This window comes from Cheilinus undulatus, linkage group 12 (genome assembly GCF_018320785.1).
Source record: "Cheilinus undulatus linkage group 12, ASM1832078v1, whole genome shotgun sequence".
In the NCBI taxonomy this organism is placed as follows: domain Eukaryota; kingdom Metazoa; phylum Chordata; class Actinopteri; order Labriformes; family Labridae; genus Cheilinus; species Cheilinus undulatus.
In genome coordinates this window covers 37194215-37214133 of record NC_054876.1, presented here as the reverse complement: position 1 = coordinate 37214133, position 19919 = coordinate 37194215, and the positions used below count along the sequence as shown (strand labels likewise).

Sequence of the window (19919 nt, the reverse complement as noted above, 5' to 3'; positions counted from 1 at the left end):
AAAATGAGGTCACCAGCTCATTATGTCAGGCTCCATAGCAGCAGTTATTTTGACTTCACTTATGTGCAAAAAGAGGAGGGCCCTTTATATATACAGTACTGTGCAGAAATGTTAGGCATGTTTAGACCAAAAATTGAGGCTGAAGTAAGGCTCGAATGTGGCGGGTAAGCTGCCTGAGGGCACCATCAGGTATGAGGGAGGATTGTCACAACCCCGGTAGTGCTCTGGATGTCCTTACTTATTACCAGGGACATAGGAAAATAAGCTTAAAAAAAAAAAAAAAGTTCATACTTGTAGGGCAGAGAAAGGGTGGATGTGACGAGTAAGCATGGCCTAGGGTACCGTCCAGGAGGGTAGTAGAGTTACTACAAGCCCCTTGTTATGTTGTGGATGTCCCAACAAGTTCCCAAATGTAAAAAGTCCCAGACAAATGAGATGCCATCAAGCTTGACCTTGGCTGCCATGTGACACACTCATGTGTTGACATGTGTCAAGCCTGACTCTGCCCCCTACATGCCTAAAACTCAAGGAGAGTACTGTATATTCACACGTACAGCCAATAGTTAATATCATCGTCCTAGGTTAGCATGCTAAATTCTGCTTACAGGAGCGAAATGCAAAGTAACCGTGACATATTTGTAGGCATTTAGTTAAATGTTAGCATCAGAACTGTAAATGTTGGGATATGCCACTGGGAAGCAAGTGGTGTAGCAGAATGTTTAACAGAGCGTCACCAGTCAATCCAACACCAGTTAAACCATGACACCAGTGATATCAGTGATATCATGGTGGCATGAGTTCAAACTTCTGGCTCTGCTTAGTTAACTCTTAGTCTTCAAATAATAACATGTTATCAACCATTAATGATTACAACAAAGTGATTTAATTTAATTCTTTTTTATTTCTATCATTTTTAGGTCTTGTAAACGATCTCTCCTGACCCACCTACAGTATCTCTGGGACCCATCAGTGGGTCACGGCCCACACTTTGGGAAGCACGGGTCTCATGATCATCCCTTGATTGTGAGCATGATATCTCAAGAATGCTTTGAGGGATCTTACTCAAACTTTGCACAAAGGACTACTATAACTCAAGGAGGAATTGATTAGATTTTGAGGTCAAAGGTCAAGGTTAATGGGCCTCATTGTCAGCTTTTGCTGATAAAATCATACTACCACAGACCCCCCCCCCCAGCCCTTTTCTTGAGCTAGTACTGTACTTTCACTGCCCAGTAATTTGATACCTTTAGTTTGATAAAGAAAGTACCAGGCTCTTAGACCAAACCATGCTTAGTACTAGGCTGTCAACATTATATTTCTTCTTCAAAATGATTATTGTAATTCTAGCCCTGATGAGGATTGTTGATACTTGAAGAACTGCAGTTTGATAAACTTCCATGCTGGCTTCATCTTTAATGGCTGTCTGCTTTATGCACTACTATCCTTCTCATTCTGTAGTAATCATTCTAACTTGAGTGATATCAAAAGTCCAAATTTAAAAAGCATCTTTGACCTCTAACAGATCATGTTGAGGGCTACCTTGTGTCAGGCGGTATGGTTTTGTGACGGGCATCCCGTCCACAGAGCACTGGTGTCCACATGGGTACAGGGTGATGTTTCCCCCTTGGTTCTCTATGTAGCAGTGCTTAGCTACGATGCCGGGGCCCTGCAGAGGGATATCTGTCCCCTCGCTGCCCAGCGTGGTCCTCCCTGCAACCAGAGTAAAAACATTTTCTCAGCGTCAGTTACCGGAGAGCCATGTGAATACTCTGTGAAGTATTCTTAGGTTGCTGTTTGAAGCCAGAGGTGACGGTGTCGTCTCCGAGGTCAAGGCCATGTGGGAAGAGTCACAAACACAGTCAGCATGTAAAAGTTGGGCAACAGCTGTTAGAGATGTGTTTAGCCTGGCAGATGAGAGGATTCATGCCAGAGAGAATTAATATAACCACTATTTAATGTGTTGTAATTTGATTATCAGGTATATTAATACAGCTGCCTGAGTTCAAAAGGTTTAACCTGATGAACAGATGCATGTTTTATTCCTTTGTGATAGAGGAGAGGAGCTATAGCATGGAATAATACCCAGGAGGCTTTTCTCTGGTGTGCTAATGTCACACCCTCTCTTCCTGTCTGGTGTCTGGGCTCAGAGCAGACGAGGGTGTAGCTGACGCTGTGGTACAGTTTGAGTAACAACATGATTGTTGGAAAGTCAAGTGTCATCAGTTTTAGTGAATTCAACACTAATGAGTAGTTCTGTGTGTCAATGATTAAAGAACAACTTAGTTATTTGGAACAATGAGCCTTTATGCTCTAACTATATCATAGAGTATAGATCCTGTTGTCTGCAGATATATAAACACTGAGTGTCCCAGTATAATTAGGCCCTCTCAAAGATACAGTCACTTTAAAACAGAACTGTGGCAGCATTGTAAGGCAGGACTGGGTTTATCAAGCTACTAGTGCAATGTCTTAATAAGAAAGATATGGAAATGTGGACATTTTACCATTATCATGAAAAATGTTAGCTCACTTTGAATTTGGTAGTAGGAACACATCTCAAAAAAGTTGGGACAAGGATGTGTTTACAATTGTGTAGCATCCCCTCTTGTTTTAACAACAGTCTGTAAACAGCCAAGAAATAAGGAGACCAGTTGCTTGAGTTTTGGGAGAGGAGTGTTGTCCCATTCTTTTCTGATGTAGGATTCTATGTCTTATTCTATGATGTTCTAAATGTCTATTGGACTCCTCTACTGTGAAGCCATGGCATGTGTGATTTGGCATTGTTTTTCTGAAATATGCAAGGCCTTCTCTAAAAGAGATGCTCTATGGATGAGAGGATATGTTACTCTAAGACCTCTATCTACATTTCAATAGTGTTTTAAGGTCAGATTTGCCCCCCTGAATGATCAGGGACATGTCCCGAATTGAATCTTATCGCAAACAACTGTTTGTCCAAATAATCCCTAAGTGTGGAGTGTCAAAATTAGTATTTACTGCTCTCTCCATGATCTTAAATCACAAAAATCAAACATTTTGATATCTATGTATAATTGTAGGTCAAGCAGCCTCCAACAGAATACAAACAAATTCCAATGAGAGAGAGCAGATAGGTAATGTCACTAGTCAGACATTGCATACCATTATGACTCCCTTACATACATACAGCTATACCTGAATTTCGACAGGATTTCACACTTATTTTTTCCACATTTTTAAAAATGTGTTTTTGCTGCAGTTGTAATGCATGCTATGACAGCAAGCTAAGGATTTCAGTTGTCTTCCATGTTTGTTTTTCTGCTGAAGTCATGTTGCTCATGCAAGTTTCTGCAAGATCTTGTGTGTGTGTCGAATCCTGACTGTGAAACTGATATTACAAGCAGCACGCATGTGTTCTAATAGTCTTGCCAAGTCGTCTAGTAGGTGTGCTCAGCATATTAAAAGGTGAAAAATCATTTGAAACTGTCCTTATGTCTTTGTTCTCCCACAGTTCTAAGTTGTTGAAGATTCTAAAATCATAGTGTGTAGCAAGCCTTTGTCGGACTGCAACAAATTCTACAGGGTTTTAGTCAGACTTAGGTGTTCATGCACATCAGATGTAAACACTGTCATCCTGCCATTGCCTGCACTAAAGAGCTTAGTTAAACCTATTTCTTTATTTGTTTTTGTGCTTTTGCTACACCTAGATGTGAGACACTTTAGTTAAAACCTGGATAAAGACAAACAGGAATTACTTATTAAATGTAATATGCAGATGCATATCGACTTAGGGCTTCCTTATATGTCAACATTAATAACCTGAAGTTTTTAGTAGCCACCCATCTCACAAAAATACACCACAAACCGGTCATGCTTAGTCTCAGGTCTTTACCTTCCTGAAGTGGTAGTAGGGTTATAGCTGTGCTTAAGCGTCCACTTCCCAAACTGACTAGGTGGGGGCGCTCTGCCTGGACTTTAAGAGATTTGCCGGTCTCAATCAGATCTAGAGGAGTGCTCTGTCAAGATAGAGTCAGTTGAAAAAACAAAAAGTTACGTGCTGCAGACAGACAAAGTGACTCACCTGAAAACACAAACATTCGATGGAGTGGGCATTTTTTAGTTATACACAATTCAAACAAAAGCAACAGATTTATGTAGCTAAATATTCTGACACTAGCACCTTTTGTACAGATGTAATGAATGCAGAATGAGAGAAGAATTCATTCATATGATGCAAGAATTTAATGAACTGTTGTAGAGAGGCCTACTTCCTTCGATATTCATAAAGCTGTACTGTAAGAATGATTACATTTAGACTTTTCCACTGTTAAAAAGCTGAATTACTAACACTCTGAAACAGTTTAGTATTTTTGACAGAAGTCTGTTAATTTGAGTCATAGTTTGGCTAAATGGCAGAAATGATCTGTTCCACATAACCCCAGGTCTATTAGCTCTAAGTGTCCCTGAAAGCAGACATGACTCACCTGTAAGACCTGGTGCGTCTGTCTCCCCTGGTCCACTTTTGTCCTGCTCGTGCGCTCCATGTTGTCTGGACTGTCAGAGTTAACTGACACATGTAGATCCTGCAGCAGATACACACATACAGAGACAGAGAGAGAGAGGAGCAGGGTATGAATGGGGGCGCTGGGAATACTGCTACTACAGTCATACTACAATGAGAACAGAGCTTTCCTTAGAAACCAGCCTGCCCCACTTCTGAGACCATGTGACCAAACCATTATAGTGGGTAATTGTCTCGACAGAAACAGGCGCACAAAGACATCCATCATAAAGCTGCCATTGATTTATGTCTTAATTTAGATTGAAATGACTTTTTACACATCTAGGCTGAGTGATATTTCTAACCTGCTGACATGTAATCCTTGTCACTGCGGTCTGTCTCCTCTTTTACACTGTAACAAGATTTTTGTTCTAAAAATCGTGCTGATCCTTCCAGCATAACTCTTTCATTACTCCTGATGTACATACAGTGTCTTATGTTTATTGCTGTATATCCTATTTCTTTCCTGTTTTTATGCACTGTTTTCTCCTTCTATCTAAGCCTGTGTGCTAGCTTTCAGTTTTTATGGTATATTTAGGTTTTGGGGGTTTTTTTTCATCAAAAACTTTATTTCCAAAATGAAAAAATGTATTTTTTTTGATAAATTTACCCCCGGAATTTGTTACAGAGGGTAAATGTTTTGAAGTAATAGTTTTCTACATACTTTATGCAGTGGAAGAGCCCAAGAAGCTTTGCTTTTGTCTCCACTGTGGCACAGTGATAGTCAATGTCTTAACAGAGAGAAGGTTCCTGGATGGAATAGACCGAGCCAATCTTGTGGAGTTTACATGCATTCATGTTGGTTCTCTCCAGGTAGGCTAATTAGTGTCTCTAAAATGTCCATAGGTTTGAGCATGAGCGTGAGTGGATGTTTGCTGCTATGTATAATCCCTGGGATTGACTGGTGACTAAGGCCAGGCAATTGAATGTTTGTCAAAATTTAATGCATTTTCTTGCTGCATTGATATTTTGCTCTACACATCATACAACAGACAGACAACCAGGCATGCTTACACTCACATCTACGGGCAATTTAGAGTTATCAATTAGCCTAACAAGCATGTCTTTGGTGGTGGGAGGAAGGGGTACCCAGAGAGAACCCCCACACACAAGAGGACAGCATGCAGTCTCTGCACAGGAGGGATCTGATCAGGAAGCTAACCAGGGGCCTTCTTGCTGTGAGGCAATAGTCTCCACCGTGCAGCCCAATACTCAAGGTGAGGAACTTTTAAAAGCGATCACATATCAAATTGCTATCGTAATATTGGAGGAAAAAGTAATATTTTCTTGAAGACCAGTCCAGGGTGTACCCTGCCTCTCACCCAATGACTGCTGGGATCTACACACACCCAACAGGATAAGTGGTATATATAAATAGAAGGACCTTTACCCAAAGAATCTTTTTAGTTTAATTGGTGACTCTAAATTGCCCGTAGGTGTGAGTGTGAGTGTGGTTCTTTGTCTCTGTATGTTACTCCTTTGATTGACTGGTGACCAGTCCAGGGTATACCCCCGCCTCTCGCTCAATGACAGCTATGATAGGCTACCGGTCCTTGCAACCCTAAACGATTTCGAAAATGGATTCTATGTCGCAAATATAGTGGATTAAAAGCCTAAGGTACTTTGTTTTTGAGGTCACAGTGGTGCAGTGGTTAGTTCTGTCTTACAGTAAAAGGGTCCCTGGTTTTCAAATTCCTATCAGACAGGACTTTGCAGAGTTTACATGCACAAGTTTTCTCCTTCTTCCCATGGATGAAAGACATGCTCATTAGGTTAAATGTGGCTCTAAATTGCTCGTAGGTATGCATGTTAGCAATAGCATGACTGGTTATTTGTCTTCAGGTGTCACCCCTATAAATGACTGATTACTGGCCCAGGATGAACCCTGCCTCTTGCCCTGTGACAGCTGCAGTCGGCTCCTGTCCCATGACTCCAAACGGGACAAATGTCAAAGATAATGGATGAACATTTACTTTGAGAATTTTTTTAGCTGGGGTAAACAAATTGGCTAGTTGAACACTTTCACAAAGACAAACATTTATTGCTCGTCTTTCTTTTTCTTTCTTTTATCTTTTTTTTTTTTTTTTTTTTTACAAAATTTAACTGCAGTTTTATTTTCAATAGAGAAATACAACTTTTATCATATTTGATACTTTGGGTCATTTTAAGCACTGTCAGATATCCTCAAACTTAACCTGCGTTATACGACTCATTTCAACCAAGGTCATCCTCTGCTATGATACCTGCATTTTTTACTCAAGCATTGCGTTCAGGTACTTCATGCACCTTTAGTCTTCTATCAGGGGTCGGATCACTGCCTCCTCTGACCCTGATGACTCACTGTGACTCACACAGAGCCTCCACACACTAACACACACAAACATACAAAGACAAACACAGTCCATGTAAGCAGACAGATGCTGCAGATTACATCCAGCTGTCTGCTCATCAGACGAGAGGGAAAGAACAAGCGGCGAGGACCAGACAGAGCTAAAACATTCAGACACAGACACATACGCACACCAGATGACTCAACATATTTTTCTGCTAAAAGCTCGTACCCTCATTCATTACTCTCACACACATGCTGTTCTGTCAACAATTGGGTATCAGCTCAGCATTCCTGAGAACAAATGAGATAGACAAAACTTTTTCTCTCTCTAGTGACTGTTTTGTCTACCATGGAGGGAAATAAAATGACTTAATGTTGTTTTTACCGCTCATTTATTCATTTCAAGGATCTGACAGTCTCTAGATACTATCATCAAGTGACAAGTAAAGAAAATATTAAGCAAATAACAAGCCTAATTTGTCCCATTTAGGGTTGGGCCAACATAAGCCTCATAATCAGCAGTGGTAGTTCTTCATACCAAGTCAGTTAAACATGCTTTATCAGAATTAATGTAGGGATTACATGAGTTACCAAACTGTTTAGTAATAATCAGACTAAATGCAGTCTAGTAAAAATAAACAAGCCCAAAATAACCCCATACAAACTAGTGTGACTAGTGTGACCACTTCTCTAAGAATTTGTTAGGACTCTGCAGTCAGGCTTGCACATCTGGAAAATGCAATTTTATTCCATTCTTCTATACAAAACTGCTTAAGCTCTGTCAGATGTGACTGGACCTTCCAGACACAGGTGTCTCTATACTATAATCACTACAGACACATTTGCTGCACTCTGGTGATCCCAGTTTAACTAACTGTGAGACTACTGGCACAAATCTGTTGAATTAGATCAGTCACTTGAAAAGGGGGTGAATATTTATGCTTTTATTTTTGCCTTACATTACTTTGAAGAAACCTGTTTTACTGGATTTGTTTTATTGTGTCTTGATCTATGAACTATTGTTGCTGTTATTTATGGTTTTCTATCTTTGGGCCAAAGCTCCTGTCAGTGCAGAAAATTTACCTTTTTAGGTACTAATAAAGATACCTTGAACCTTGAGTAGGCAGGTGATGATGTTAAAAAGATCAGTGTAGAGGTGTGGTGTTTGCAAACATAGCCTAAACAGCAAGAAGTAGCAGAGTCAACTAGTTTTTGATTTTATGATGATGCTGTGTAATTGGATGTGTTTGCAGTATCAACGAAAAAGTAGCAAAGAACTTCCTGGAGAGCAGGACAGAGTATGAAGCGGCATCATCACATGGTCACAGGATCTAAAGATCATCATCCACTCCCACTCACTTGTGGTGAATCTTCCTGGATATTTGCCTACCTGCTGTGTTTAGACATTTATGCATCCAGACTTCTTGCAGAAATTGGCAGGAGAAGGCCCCATTAAAGCATGGGTGGAAATTTTGGCTATATTTTTTTCACATTTGCAGCCCACACCTAAATTTGGGGAAATTTTCAGGAGTTTTTTTCATGATATGAAATGGGTCCAATGATTCACGTCACTTTTTTATTCATGAGGTCATTCACAAAGACCTCCTGACCTGAATTTCTCACCCGTTCTGCTTTGACTTTTCAGGAAATGACCACATCAGCCCTGACACATGAAAACACATGACTTTTAAACTCTTCAGCTCTTTGTTGCTCCTGCTGACATCACCGACCATTTCAAATTCCTCACAAAAAAACGAAGTCAAAAACCCTCCACAGCTGCTGGGCTCCAAGTTTAGCCCCGGCTGAGACAACGGGACGTTCTCTCTGCGTCTGATGTCACCAGAGACGGCTGGAACCACACATATCTGACAATCCCATCAGTGTGTGTGCGGCACTGAGAACAGACCATCCCCTCTGTTCAGCTCTGACACTGGACCCCTCACGCCTCTGCCGTCAGCCCACCGCCTGTCAACACTGGCCCTCTTTGAGCCACGCAGAGAGACACAGGAGTGGAGAGTGGGCAGGGAAATGTGTCTCTGGCTGTCTGACTCACACACATGCACACATATGATCTGCTCCCACAAGCCTTAGTGATTTAACGTACACGCCCAATCCGGAGAATAGTTTTAAAGCCTGAAAATGCAGGGCCTTGCACTGTAACCTGTCATTACGGGGGCAGTTATGCCCTTCAGAGCTGCCATGAGCTTCTGAAAATAGACACCAGCAGCCACACAGTCTGTACTGCTGCTCCAGAGAGAAATGACTTCTACTGAGAGTTAACACTTAGAAAATAAAAGAAAAAATACTGATAAACAGAGGAGAGCAATATAAAAGGCTCTTAAGTAAAGTGTCACATTAAAAAGAGAGGAAGAAATCATAAAGCAGTGCTGTCAAACTCCTTCAAAGACTTTGTAAACATGCAGCTCTTACCATTTCTCTTCTCTTATAAACTCCTCCAGAAAGCAGCTATCCATTAGTTTTCCCAAAGTTTCTAAATCCAAAAAGAAGAGTCCCCATGGTTGTTTATGTCTCGCTCTTAGCTTTTTTCATTCACTCTCTGAGCTCCTCTGCTATTTCCCTCCTCCCAACCCCATCTCCTCCCTCATCCCGGTGCAAAGTTACATCCCAGACACGCGGCAGCAGAGGGGGAACCGGCATCTGCACTTGCCATCCAAGACAAGCTCATTCAGATAGTTTCCTGAAGGAGCTCCTGCTGTGGCTGAAAAATGAACTGCAGATCAGAGTCCATCTTCTCTTTGTCAAAATGGATATCAGAGATGTCAGGCTGTATATACATATACTCTGTGTATTTTATCTGTAAGATATTGTGAGGCCTCTTTTTGGTTCCGTGGAAACACTATTTGTCATATCTTCTATAAGGGGCCGTACAAGCCATAATTCATTCTGGCCCTCTCACGCATTCATTGTCTCTCTCTGTCATTCTTTGTTTCCTATATCTTTTCCATATGAGCATGCACGTTTTATTATAGCTTTCAAACAACATCAACACAAGAGAAGCTCCCAACTTCCAGTGTTGACGTCTTGGTTGCCACCTCTGTGCTTTAACCAGCTTTTTAAAATTCTATATTGAGGTAAGTTGTTATGAACTGAATCCACTAACTGATGAGGAGACAAGCCTGGGTTTACTTCTACAGAATCCTTTTTGAAAGAAAACTTGATGGTCACTCTGACTAAGCTCAAGAGCTCCTGTGTGGAGATGGGACAAGGACAACCATCTAGCAGAGTGGCTAGATGGAAGCCTCTTCTCTGTGCAAAACACATGAAAATCTGCTTGGAGTTTGCAAAAAAAAAAAACCTTGAAGAACTCTCAGACTGTTAGAAACAAGGATCTCTGGTCAAATGAAACCAAGATTGAACTGTTTGGCCTCAATTCTAAATGTTACATCTGGAGGAAATCAGGCACTTCACCTGCCCAATACCATCCCAACTGTGAAGCATGCTGGTGGCAGCATCATACTGGGGGGGTGTTTTTCAGTAGTAGACTGGTCAGGGTTGAGGGACAAGCTGAATAGAGATATCCTAAATGAAAACCTGTTCTGCAGCACCCAGGACCTCAGACTGAGTGCCGCTGTAAGATACCAGACAGCAGTGCTAAATGACTATTCCTATCCTGACATCACGTCATCAACATGGTCAAAATGTGACTGCCTTTTAGACTGAAATTAATATTGAAGAGCACTGACTTAAAGTGAAAGCAACTGTTACACCATCCTTGAATAATGTTAACTAGCTAAATTAGCTAATTAGCAGTCACCTATATTTTAAAAATGAAGAATGTCATTCCTTTTATCTCCCAAATAGCAACGTTATTGACCTAATCACATTTGACTTGCACACTTTTTAGGCTTTCATCTTGGTAGACATTTAAGAGAAAGGATGCCGCACAAGCCTACTACAGCTACCCAGTATACTAATATCAAAAAGTGAAGTTCTGGCACAGACTTTTATGTTTTTGTGATGTAAATAGTGCCTAAAATCCTGTCCCAGATTCTGTAAAACTTTTCACATTTAGTCATGTGATGTTAATTTGTTCATTTGAAGAGATACAGATTAAAAAGTAAGTGCTGTAGCTCCACATAGTGGTCAACAGTAGCTGCCACTTTCCTGAGCTCTTTCTGCCCTCCAGAGCACCATGCAGGTCACATGACTGAAAGCAATGATGTGACACAAAACAGTAAAAATGTTATATCCTCCATTATATATACATGCTCTTGACCTACATTTATAAAATTATATATCAAATATAAAATTATGTTAGAATATTTTTATATAAGTTGATATATGTATGTTGGTATGTATGATGTATAAAGAGGGGACAGCTCACGCCTGTTAAGTCACACTCCATGTAGAGAGGCTGTAGTCAAGTCTGACCTGTGGCTCTTCCCCTGCATGTCATCCCCCACTATCTCTCCAGTTTCTAACTTTGTCCCCTGTCCTATCCATGTAAAGGCATAATAGACCAAAAATATACTATTGGAAAAAGAGAGAAAAAATTAATTGAATAATGGCTTATGCAGCTCCTTGTATACTGCAAATGACTCAAACATAAGCCAACACTGAACTGTATGACTCAGTTAACATGTATAACAGATAGTATAAAATATGGGCGTGATCTCACTGACTTTAGCCATCATTTTCTGAAGAGGCATTTTGAAGCATAACAATGGTGCTTGCCACGTTAGAAATGTGTGACAGGCAAAGAGGTAAAGTTAAGTGAGCGTGACTGGATTAAGAAAAAATAAAGAAAGCAGGCAGTATAGATCTAAATTCCAAAGGTAAGAATGGGCATATTGATGTGCCAGTTGGCACAGCAGATCGTTTTATCTATCCCTAATCCCATCTACAGAAGCTGCAGTCCTCAGAGCAGTCAGGGTGCAACTCTGACCATGGTTCCATTCCTTCATGTCATTCCTTACTTTGTCTCCTTGATTTCCTACTCTATCTACTGCCATATGTAGACAACGGCATAAAAGCCCCAAATCAATTACTAAAAATTGGCATTTTAAATGGGTGTTAATGGGGATTCCTTAATTTTTGCTGCCAGCCTCCTGTGGACACTCAGAGAACTGCATTTTTTTAAAATATTGATTTAATTTAAAAAACAGCTGAAGTAGTGCAGTCTTGGTCAGGGAGAGAGTGGGGGAAGGCATGCAGGAAAGAGTCCACTGGCCGGATTTGAACCCAGCCCGCCTGCCATGTGGACAGCAGGGGCGTTTAGACATAACTACTTAGGGTGATGGCGCCCAAAAACAAAGCATATTTTCATTTTTTAACACTTACTACAGTCTTATTGGGATATCTTTTTCATTTTTACGTCCTTCTAAACAATCTTTATTAGGACAGGGCAAAGTTCTGATCTTCCTCGGGGGTGTTTTTACTCCTTCAGAATTTCCATTCATTGAACCACATGGGCTGCAGCACATGTTGAGAGGAGGCCGTGGTGACATTGTGCATTAGATAAGCAGGTGTTTAAAGTCAGATCCAAAGAGGGAATGAAAACATAGGAGTAGGAGGTAGAAAAGACCCTGTGTCCTCTGACTTCCTGCTCTGAGCTCTTTACCACTGATGTAACAAACTAAAGAGCGGGTATTTCCACTTTAGAAAAAGAGTTGCACAACAATTCAAGAAAATATGACTAAGCATGATGGATTATAATGCACCCACTATGCCTGATGCATCAAATCAAATGGGATAGAGAGCTACTACGCTCCACAGGAAGAGAGTGAACACATGTGAGCCATCTTCTCAGGCGTCCCACAGGAACCATTTGGCCCAGAGACAGAAGCAGAGTGGAAGAGAGTGGGAGAAAGACTCCACTATTGATCTCTCAGGGCTTTTCCCATGGTCGGTGGGCCAGAGAGAAGATGGAGGAAATGGAGGAGAAGAGGAGTCACCAAGGAAAATAAAAACAAACAAACAGAGGCAGCTAAGTTACCAGATGGACTGGAAGCAGAGACTGCAGAGGAGAGCTGATTTTAGAGTCTGTGGTGAAAAGTGGCTGAATGTCTTTTAAATGGTCTGTTCTGAAAAGATAAGTCAGTCTAGCCACAATAAATAATATAGTGATGTGAAATAAGGCGCTGTGAGCACAGCCAGCGTTTTTGAATGGCTCAGCTACAACACTGACTAATGCTGGCTGGTCTGAGGTATGTATGCACTCATACAGATGCAATTTAAAAAGCATTTATCTACACTGTCTATTAACTAATGATCTATGTTCAAGAGACATGGTGTTATATTTGTTTGATTTAATGTTTACTTTATGAAGTAATGCAGCATGATTGTATCATATAAGTCTTCAATGCTTAATTCTTTAATCCCAATTTAAAGTACAACCCCAATTCCTAAAAAGCTGGGACACCATGTAAAATGTAAATAAACACAGAATGAAATGATTTCCAGATCTCATAAGCCCATATAAGGCCAACCCAGATGCTGAAACTGAGACCTTTTGCAATTTCATGAAAAATATTAGTTCGATTTTAATTTGATGGCAGCAACACACATAAAAAAAGTAGGGACAGGGCCATGTTTACCACTGTGTCTGTCCCATTCTTGTCTGATGTGGGATTCTAGCTGCTCAACAGTCCTGAGTCTTCTTTGCCAGATTTTTCATTTTATGATACGCATAATATTTGCCTCACTTCCGCTGTGAAGCTATGCTGTTGTGATGGATGCAGTGTGTTGTTTGGCATTGTCTTGCTGAAATATGCAATGCCTTCCCTGAAAAAGATGTCTAGATGGGAGTATATGTTGCTCTAAGTCTGCTACATACTTTTCAGCATTAATAGTGTCTTTTTAGATGTGTACACTGCCCACACCACAGGCACTGATGTAACCCCATACCATCAAAGATGCAGGCTTTCTAACAATGCACTGATAACAAGCTGAATGGTCCCCCTTCTCTAGTCAGCAGGACACAGCATCTGTGATTTCAAAAGAAGAATTTTAAAATTTTTATGCATCTGACCACAGAACAGTTTTCTGTGTTCAGATGCAGAGAGAAGATGGTGGCATTTCTGGATCGTGTCTGCATATGGCTTCTTCTTTGTATGATGAGATGATGATTTCTAGGAGTGTTCCTGGGTGCATGCAGTGGTTTCCAGTGCAGAATTATGCCTGTCTTTAATGCCTAAGGGCCTGAAGATCACATCCAATATTGACCTTTGGCCTTGCCCCTTGCACACGGTGGTTTCTCTGGATTCTCTGAACGTTTTCATGGTGTCATGTACTGTTGGGATATTCAAAGTCTTAACAATTTTATGCTGAGGAACATTTATCTGAAATTGCTTCACGATTTTAGTCAAAGTTTTTGGCTTCTTATCATCTTTACTTCTGAGAGTCTGCCTCTCTAAAACGCTCCTTTTATACCCAGTCATGTTGCTGACCCGTTGCCAGTTAATCTAATTAGTTTCAAAATACTCCTCAGCTGTTTTTCAACTGTACCACTTACTTTTCCAGCCTTTTGTTGCCTTGTCCATACTTTTTTGAATGAATTGCTGCCATCAAATTCAAACTGATCTAATATTTTTAACGAAACAGTAAAATTTCCTCGATTACAACATCAATGTGTCATTTAATTTCTGTTGTGAGTAAAATATGGGTTATTGAGATTTTCAAACCATTACATTCTGTTTTTTATTTACATTTTACACAGCAGCCCAACTTTTTTGGAATTGGGGTTGTAATTAACTAAAGGGAATGTACCATATTTAAATCCTACGAGCTACAGTCTATTGCAAATTGGCTCTCTCTCAGATTATTAGCCACAGTCTCTTTCTCAAGCTCTGCTTTAACTCATTTCATCTGAAACCTCAACTGCAGTAGCTGCAAGCATTTAAACTTATTACAGAAATAATCAAGCCCATCACTGATGGTCCATTTGCTTTCATAGCTGATAGAAAGACATCAGTATTCATTTCAGTCTGTTTCATAACCACATAAAAACTCCTCACAGGAGCTTTAAATTATTTAAAAATCACTGCAATGATAAGAATGTGTTGCCTTGAACTCTGAGTTCACAGATCTGGACTGTTTTACTGATAGATAAATCCTGCAAAAGTGATCCAGCTGGATTTATGATCGACACCCATGACTCTTTGTCATCTGATGTCAATAGCAACTATGACTTTATTTTCCCATTAGAAGTTTGGTTTATATAAGCCTAACCTGATGCAGATGCCGCTACATTCAAACAGGTTACGAGCGCTGTGGGAGGATGATCAGAGTTCATCACACTAGAAGGGTTTCCAGTTTGAGAACAGACCATACTGGTCTTAAATCATGTGTCTAGTTTGGTCTGTATCTAAGGGCTCTTTGAGAAGATGTCTGCAGATCTATTCAGGAAGTCTGGACATGGCATTGTTGTTAACAGGTGGAGGAATGCACATGTGCAGTCAGATGGAAGAGGCCAATATCACTTCTTTGCTGTGAACCTGAACTAGTCAGCTCTTCCTCTCAGACTGTGCACATATCCTTCCTTTTCTCTTCCGTTACGTTTGACAGACCAAAACATGACTTCTGCCCTAACCTCGACCTGAGCTCAAATGAGACATAAGATGCGTGCCTGACAGACACACCTCTGCAAATGAAAGACTGACAAACATATTTCTGCACCATCAAAAATCAACATAACTGCAGGACATTATTGTATCATTTGGTCTTTAAATTTGCAACAATGTCACATAGATTTAAATATATTTCTATAAAGAAATAAATTGCACAAATAAAGGCCATTTGAATTTCCATGTGAATTGTTTTGCTTTGAACACCCACAATCCACCATGAAACAAGTCTTCACAATGCACTGGAAGTATAGAGTCACATCTTGTGATTAGCTTAAGGCACGCCCCATAAATAGATATTTAAATGATAGATGCAATTTTTCCTAAACACCTCATTATCAAGTCTTCACCGAACAGATGTGCTTTTTTTCTCCATAACATCTGTTAACTTATGTCTCAGTCCACAATAGTGAGGCATGCAGACATAAACAACTCTTAATCATTATGTTTATCTTGTTTATGCCCTCCTTAAATGCATTGCAGTGATAGTTTTTGACTCTTTAAAGTTTAAATGCATCACTCGGGCACATGTGAACCTCATGCTTCACTCTTAAAAATGCCCCATCAGCCTTTAATTCAAGCCAAATACAAAATTAGACTGCAAAGAGGGAAGCTGATTTCACCCTGATACACAAAGTGCCCATAAACATGGGGCTCAGATTATTTACACCTGCTGTGATTGCTCTTTATTGTTTAAACCGTTTTTAAAAAGATGCTCAAATTGTTATGAATGGTTGCTAAAATGCTGATAAATGTGTGTGTACTCTCACACAGTGCATGGTGATTGAGAAATAAGTGGGTCATATTAGCCTGAAAGCACGAGTGTAATCTGCAACAATAGCCCCATTATCTGCTTCTATAACACACTCTCCCATTGTAAATTTCCAACACACACTCACACAGAGAAGCAAATATTTTTGTTTCTTATTACCAGAACTGGCTCCAATAGTCTCCATGCCTGTTGAGTGATTCAGTCCAAGAATAAAAACATCAGATTGGAGGCATCTTCACAACACCAAGAAAAGTCTCCCAGCTCGCTCTCTCTCTCCTCCAGCATGGAAATACACAGTCAGTCCCTCACTCCACTGTGGGTGAAACATTCACTGCATCCACATGTGTCTTTCCACCGGGTCCACCCCTCTTTCCGGCCGTTTTTTAACTCCCCACTCATCATCTTTTTTTTTTCCTTGCTCATTTGGCTTCCACTCTGTATTCCTACACTGCACTGTGAGGCAGAATAGTTCTCTTTAATTAAAAATTTTCATGGATGAACTGATCTACATACAGAAGCCCTAAAATGGTGTTTAGCACAGTTGTTTCCATAACCAAGCATGATTGCCCCCGATCCCTGCAGTCTGTTTTTACATCAGTAACATTGTCCCATGCCTGAGCACATGTATGTGACACCGTGGGTGGAAGTATGCACATACTGGTTTGCAAATCCACCAAGACAGAAGAAGAAGCCACCATGTCAACCAATTGGGTGACATTAGTTCATGTCCACTGGAGACAGTGGAGTCTAACCTGTGACTATGGATGTTTTAAGATGCTGACAATGAACCTTCTCCTACTTCCACATCCATTGTGCAGCCCAGAGTATAAAAAGACCCATGCTGCATGGATATTGTGGTTTTTAGAGAGAAAGGAGATGTTTAGAGTTGCATTTTAATTCTACTTGCTCACAAGTACCCCTTACATGAGCATGGTCTCTCTGACATCTTCCACAGTCCATGCTCAAGCATGTCTGAGACCACTATTTCAAGTGGACTTGGACGTGGTGCCTGGTGGAGAATCTGAGAGAGGGGTCTGGCTGCAGACAGCAGATCTCAGATGCCTCCCCTCTAGACCACACGAAAGATGTTAAGGTAAGGATTAGGCTACCAAAAGTTAAAAGTCAAAAGCCTGACCTGCATAACCTAATCACAAAACGTTTAGTAAAGCCAAATTCTCAAGATCACGGGAAATTAACTCTTCATCCCTGGGAAACCAGAATATTTTGAGATAACAACATAAGTTGCAATCTGGGGAAACTAAGCAGAGCTAACTCAATATCATAGAGAAACTGAGTAAACTAACATTTATAGATGAATGTCAGCTTCTGTAATCGTCACAGTATATCAGAAATCCTAGAAGAAAACGATCACAACAAAACAGAGTATTAAAATACAATCACGTGCTGAGAAAATGGATCTAGAGAAAACATTAAAAATGTACTTATCACTCCAAAAACAAGCAGAAGATAAAATGTATAGATGCACATTCACTTATGGTTTCAACAGATTAGATCAAAAACTCCAGAGATAGGTTAAGTTTGTTTGCTCTTTGTGAGTCTTTTAACTGTCCCACTCTCTCTTAAACCAACCGTATCTATGGCCTTTTCCTCCTGTTCTGCCCATAAAATCAACAAACACTGTAAAACCTCAAAAAAGCAGAGGTACACTGAGGAAGAACTGAATGTCTCTGTGTTTGCTTGGCTTAACTGCGTCCCAAACAGCTGAGGAGAGAAGCACAGCTCATTTTAGAGCCTTTTTTGACAGAGTGCAAATCAGTAAATTATAGTGATCACAGCCAGCGGACACTCAGGTTTTTCCTCCCAGGCTGGAATTTTTAGCCTGGCTCTTGGTGTTGGACACGTTGTCAAGGCCTGGGTAATTGGTTCAGCCTGTCCTGAGTTCAGCTCAGACTTGGTGCGTCATGCTGCTTTTCTCAGTAATAAAACAGTCCAAGCAGACAGAAATATCTGCTTGCTGTCCTCCTGTGGAAAGGTTATTGTTGACTTAGCTACACAAGTCCGAGGTTTAATGAGAAACAAGTAATCTGCAGCACACATGGCATTAACATGACAGCGTCTCCAATGGACTGGAGCACAGAGGATGGTTAGGGCCTGGTAGGAGACAGAAATAATGAGAGGAGGAGGGTTTTTTACACTTGTCAAGAAAAGCTAAAATGTTGAGAAAAAAATACTTTTTTTCTCAGAGCAGAATGAAAACACACCTTCCACTTCTTGTATTCTGACATCCCTGGTACCAAAGCTCTTCTATAGTCTATTGATGGATCCTCAAGACATACACAGCTTGGTTGTGTAGGTCATCTGTTTTTATGGATTGAACTAGGCCCGTTATCTCCAGGGAAGGCCAATGTTAATGCTTCAGTATACCAAGACATTTTGGACAATGCTATGCTTCCAACTCTGTGGCAACAGTTTGAGGAGGGCCTTTTTCTATTTCAACATGACTGGGCCTCATTGTGCAAAGCAAGGGCTATAAAGACATGGTTTGATGAGTTTGCTGTAGAAGAACTTGACTGACCCACACAGAACCTGACCTCAACCCCATCAAGCACCGCTGGGATGAACTAGAATGGAGATTATGAGCCAGCCTCTCTCGTACATCAGTGCCTGACCTCATAAATTCTAACCTTGCAAAGCAGATGGATACCATTTCCTTATTTTTCACTGGTGAATCCATCTTGCAAAGCTCGCATCTGAACTGTTTAGGCCCGGTCAGAAAGTGACAGGACCAATCAGCGATGAGGGGCAGTACTTTCAGGCGCAGCAGAGTTGTGACGTAAACAAGCAGCAGCAAGAGCTGGTGCAGTTATGGAGGAAGAGATTAGCATGGATGCTGCTAAAGCGCCAGTTTTATCAGAACTTGACGACATTTCTTTGTTAAAAGAAGAACAAAGAAAAGCAGTGAGTTGTTTTCTTTTCAAAAACGACAAAAGTCAAGTACTTACATGTCTATAGTCACCATGTTTCGCGTTATTCCTCAGTAGCTGCACACTTGCAGCTCGACAGCAGCTACGTCACGTGTTTTGTTGCTCTTATTGGCCCGTAGAGATTTGACAGAATGTTTATCCAATCACATTCTGAGTTTTTTTCAAATCCTCTGCCTTTTTTCAAATGTTTTCTATTGAAGCTTTCCCAGATAGATGTGTGAAACCCAGGTTGTGTCAGGTTACATAAACGCTCTACAGAATAAATGGGCACAAATTCCAATAGAAAAACTCCAAAATCTTATGGAAAGCCTTCAAAGAAAAGTTGCAGCTGTTATTGCTGCAGTACATGTGTTTGAATACTGTCATCACAGTCTCTGCCGGTGAAACGGTCAGGTGGCTGAATACTTTTGTCCACATAGTGTTAAACAGAGACGTGTCTTCAACTCTTATGAACTAAAAACACTCATGGACATCAACACATCACATATTCCCCTGATTCAGGCACAAAACGTTCGCCCCCTGGTGGCAATATCTGCAAAGTGCGCCTTTATGACCATGACCAGGCTGAGTTTCAAATGAACATTCTAGATGATTAAAAAAAGACAACAGAAATGGAGGGACTTTGAAGACAAAAAAAAAAAAACTCCTGAAATGAGCATCAGGTGCTTTATCACAAACACTTATAAATCTTGCATGTGTTTGGAGGGTGAAGTAGGATGTATTTTGTTCTATTTAGGATAATTTATAT

The 19919-nt window shown here is 40.6% G+C and overlaps 1 protein-coding gene across 9 annotated transcripts in view; it reads right to left on the bottom strand.

Annotated features, from left to right (window-relative positions):
* phldb1a (pleckstrin homology-like domain, family B, member 1a) overlaps positions 1–16521 on the bottom strand; it is a 56137-nt gene extending 39616 nt beyond the window's left edge. For 7 of the 9 annotated variants that reach the window (XM_041800624.1, XM_041800628.1, XM_041800629.1 and 4 more), the window contains exons 1-4: positions 9300–9441; positions 4461–4559; positions 3869–3992; positions 1540–1710 (exon numbers count right to left, since the gene is read on the bottom strand). In XM_041800624.1, the coding sequence (XP_041656558.1) occupies positions 1540–1710; positions 3869–3992; positions 4461–4559; positions 9300–9302 (397 nt within the window). In that variant the 5' untranslated portion in view covers positions 9303–9441. Of the gene's footprint in view, positions 1–1539; positions 1711–3868; positions 3993–4460; positions 4560–9299; positions 9442–16385 lie in introns of those variants that run through there. The other 2 variants (XM_041800625.1, XM_041800630.1) reach the window with 2 other exon arrangements.
* Positions 16522–19919: the final 3398 nt, after the last annotated feature.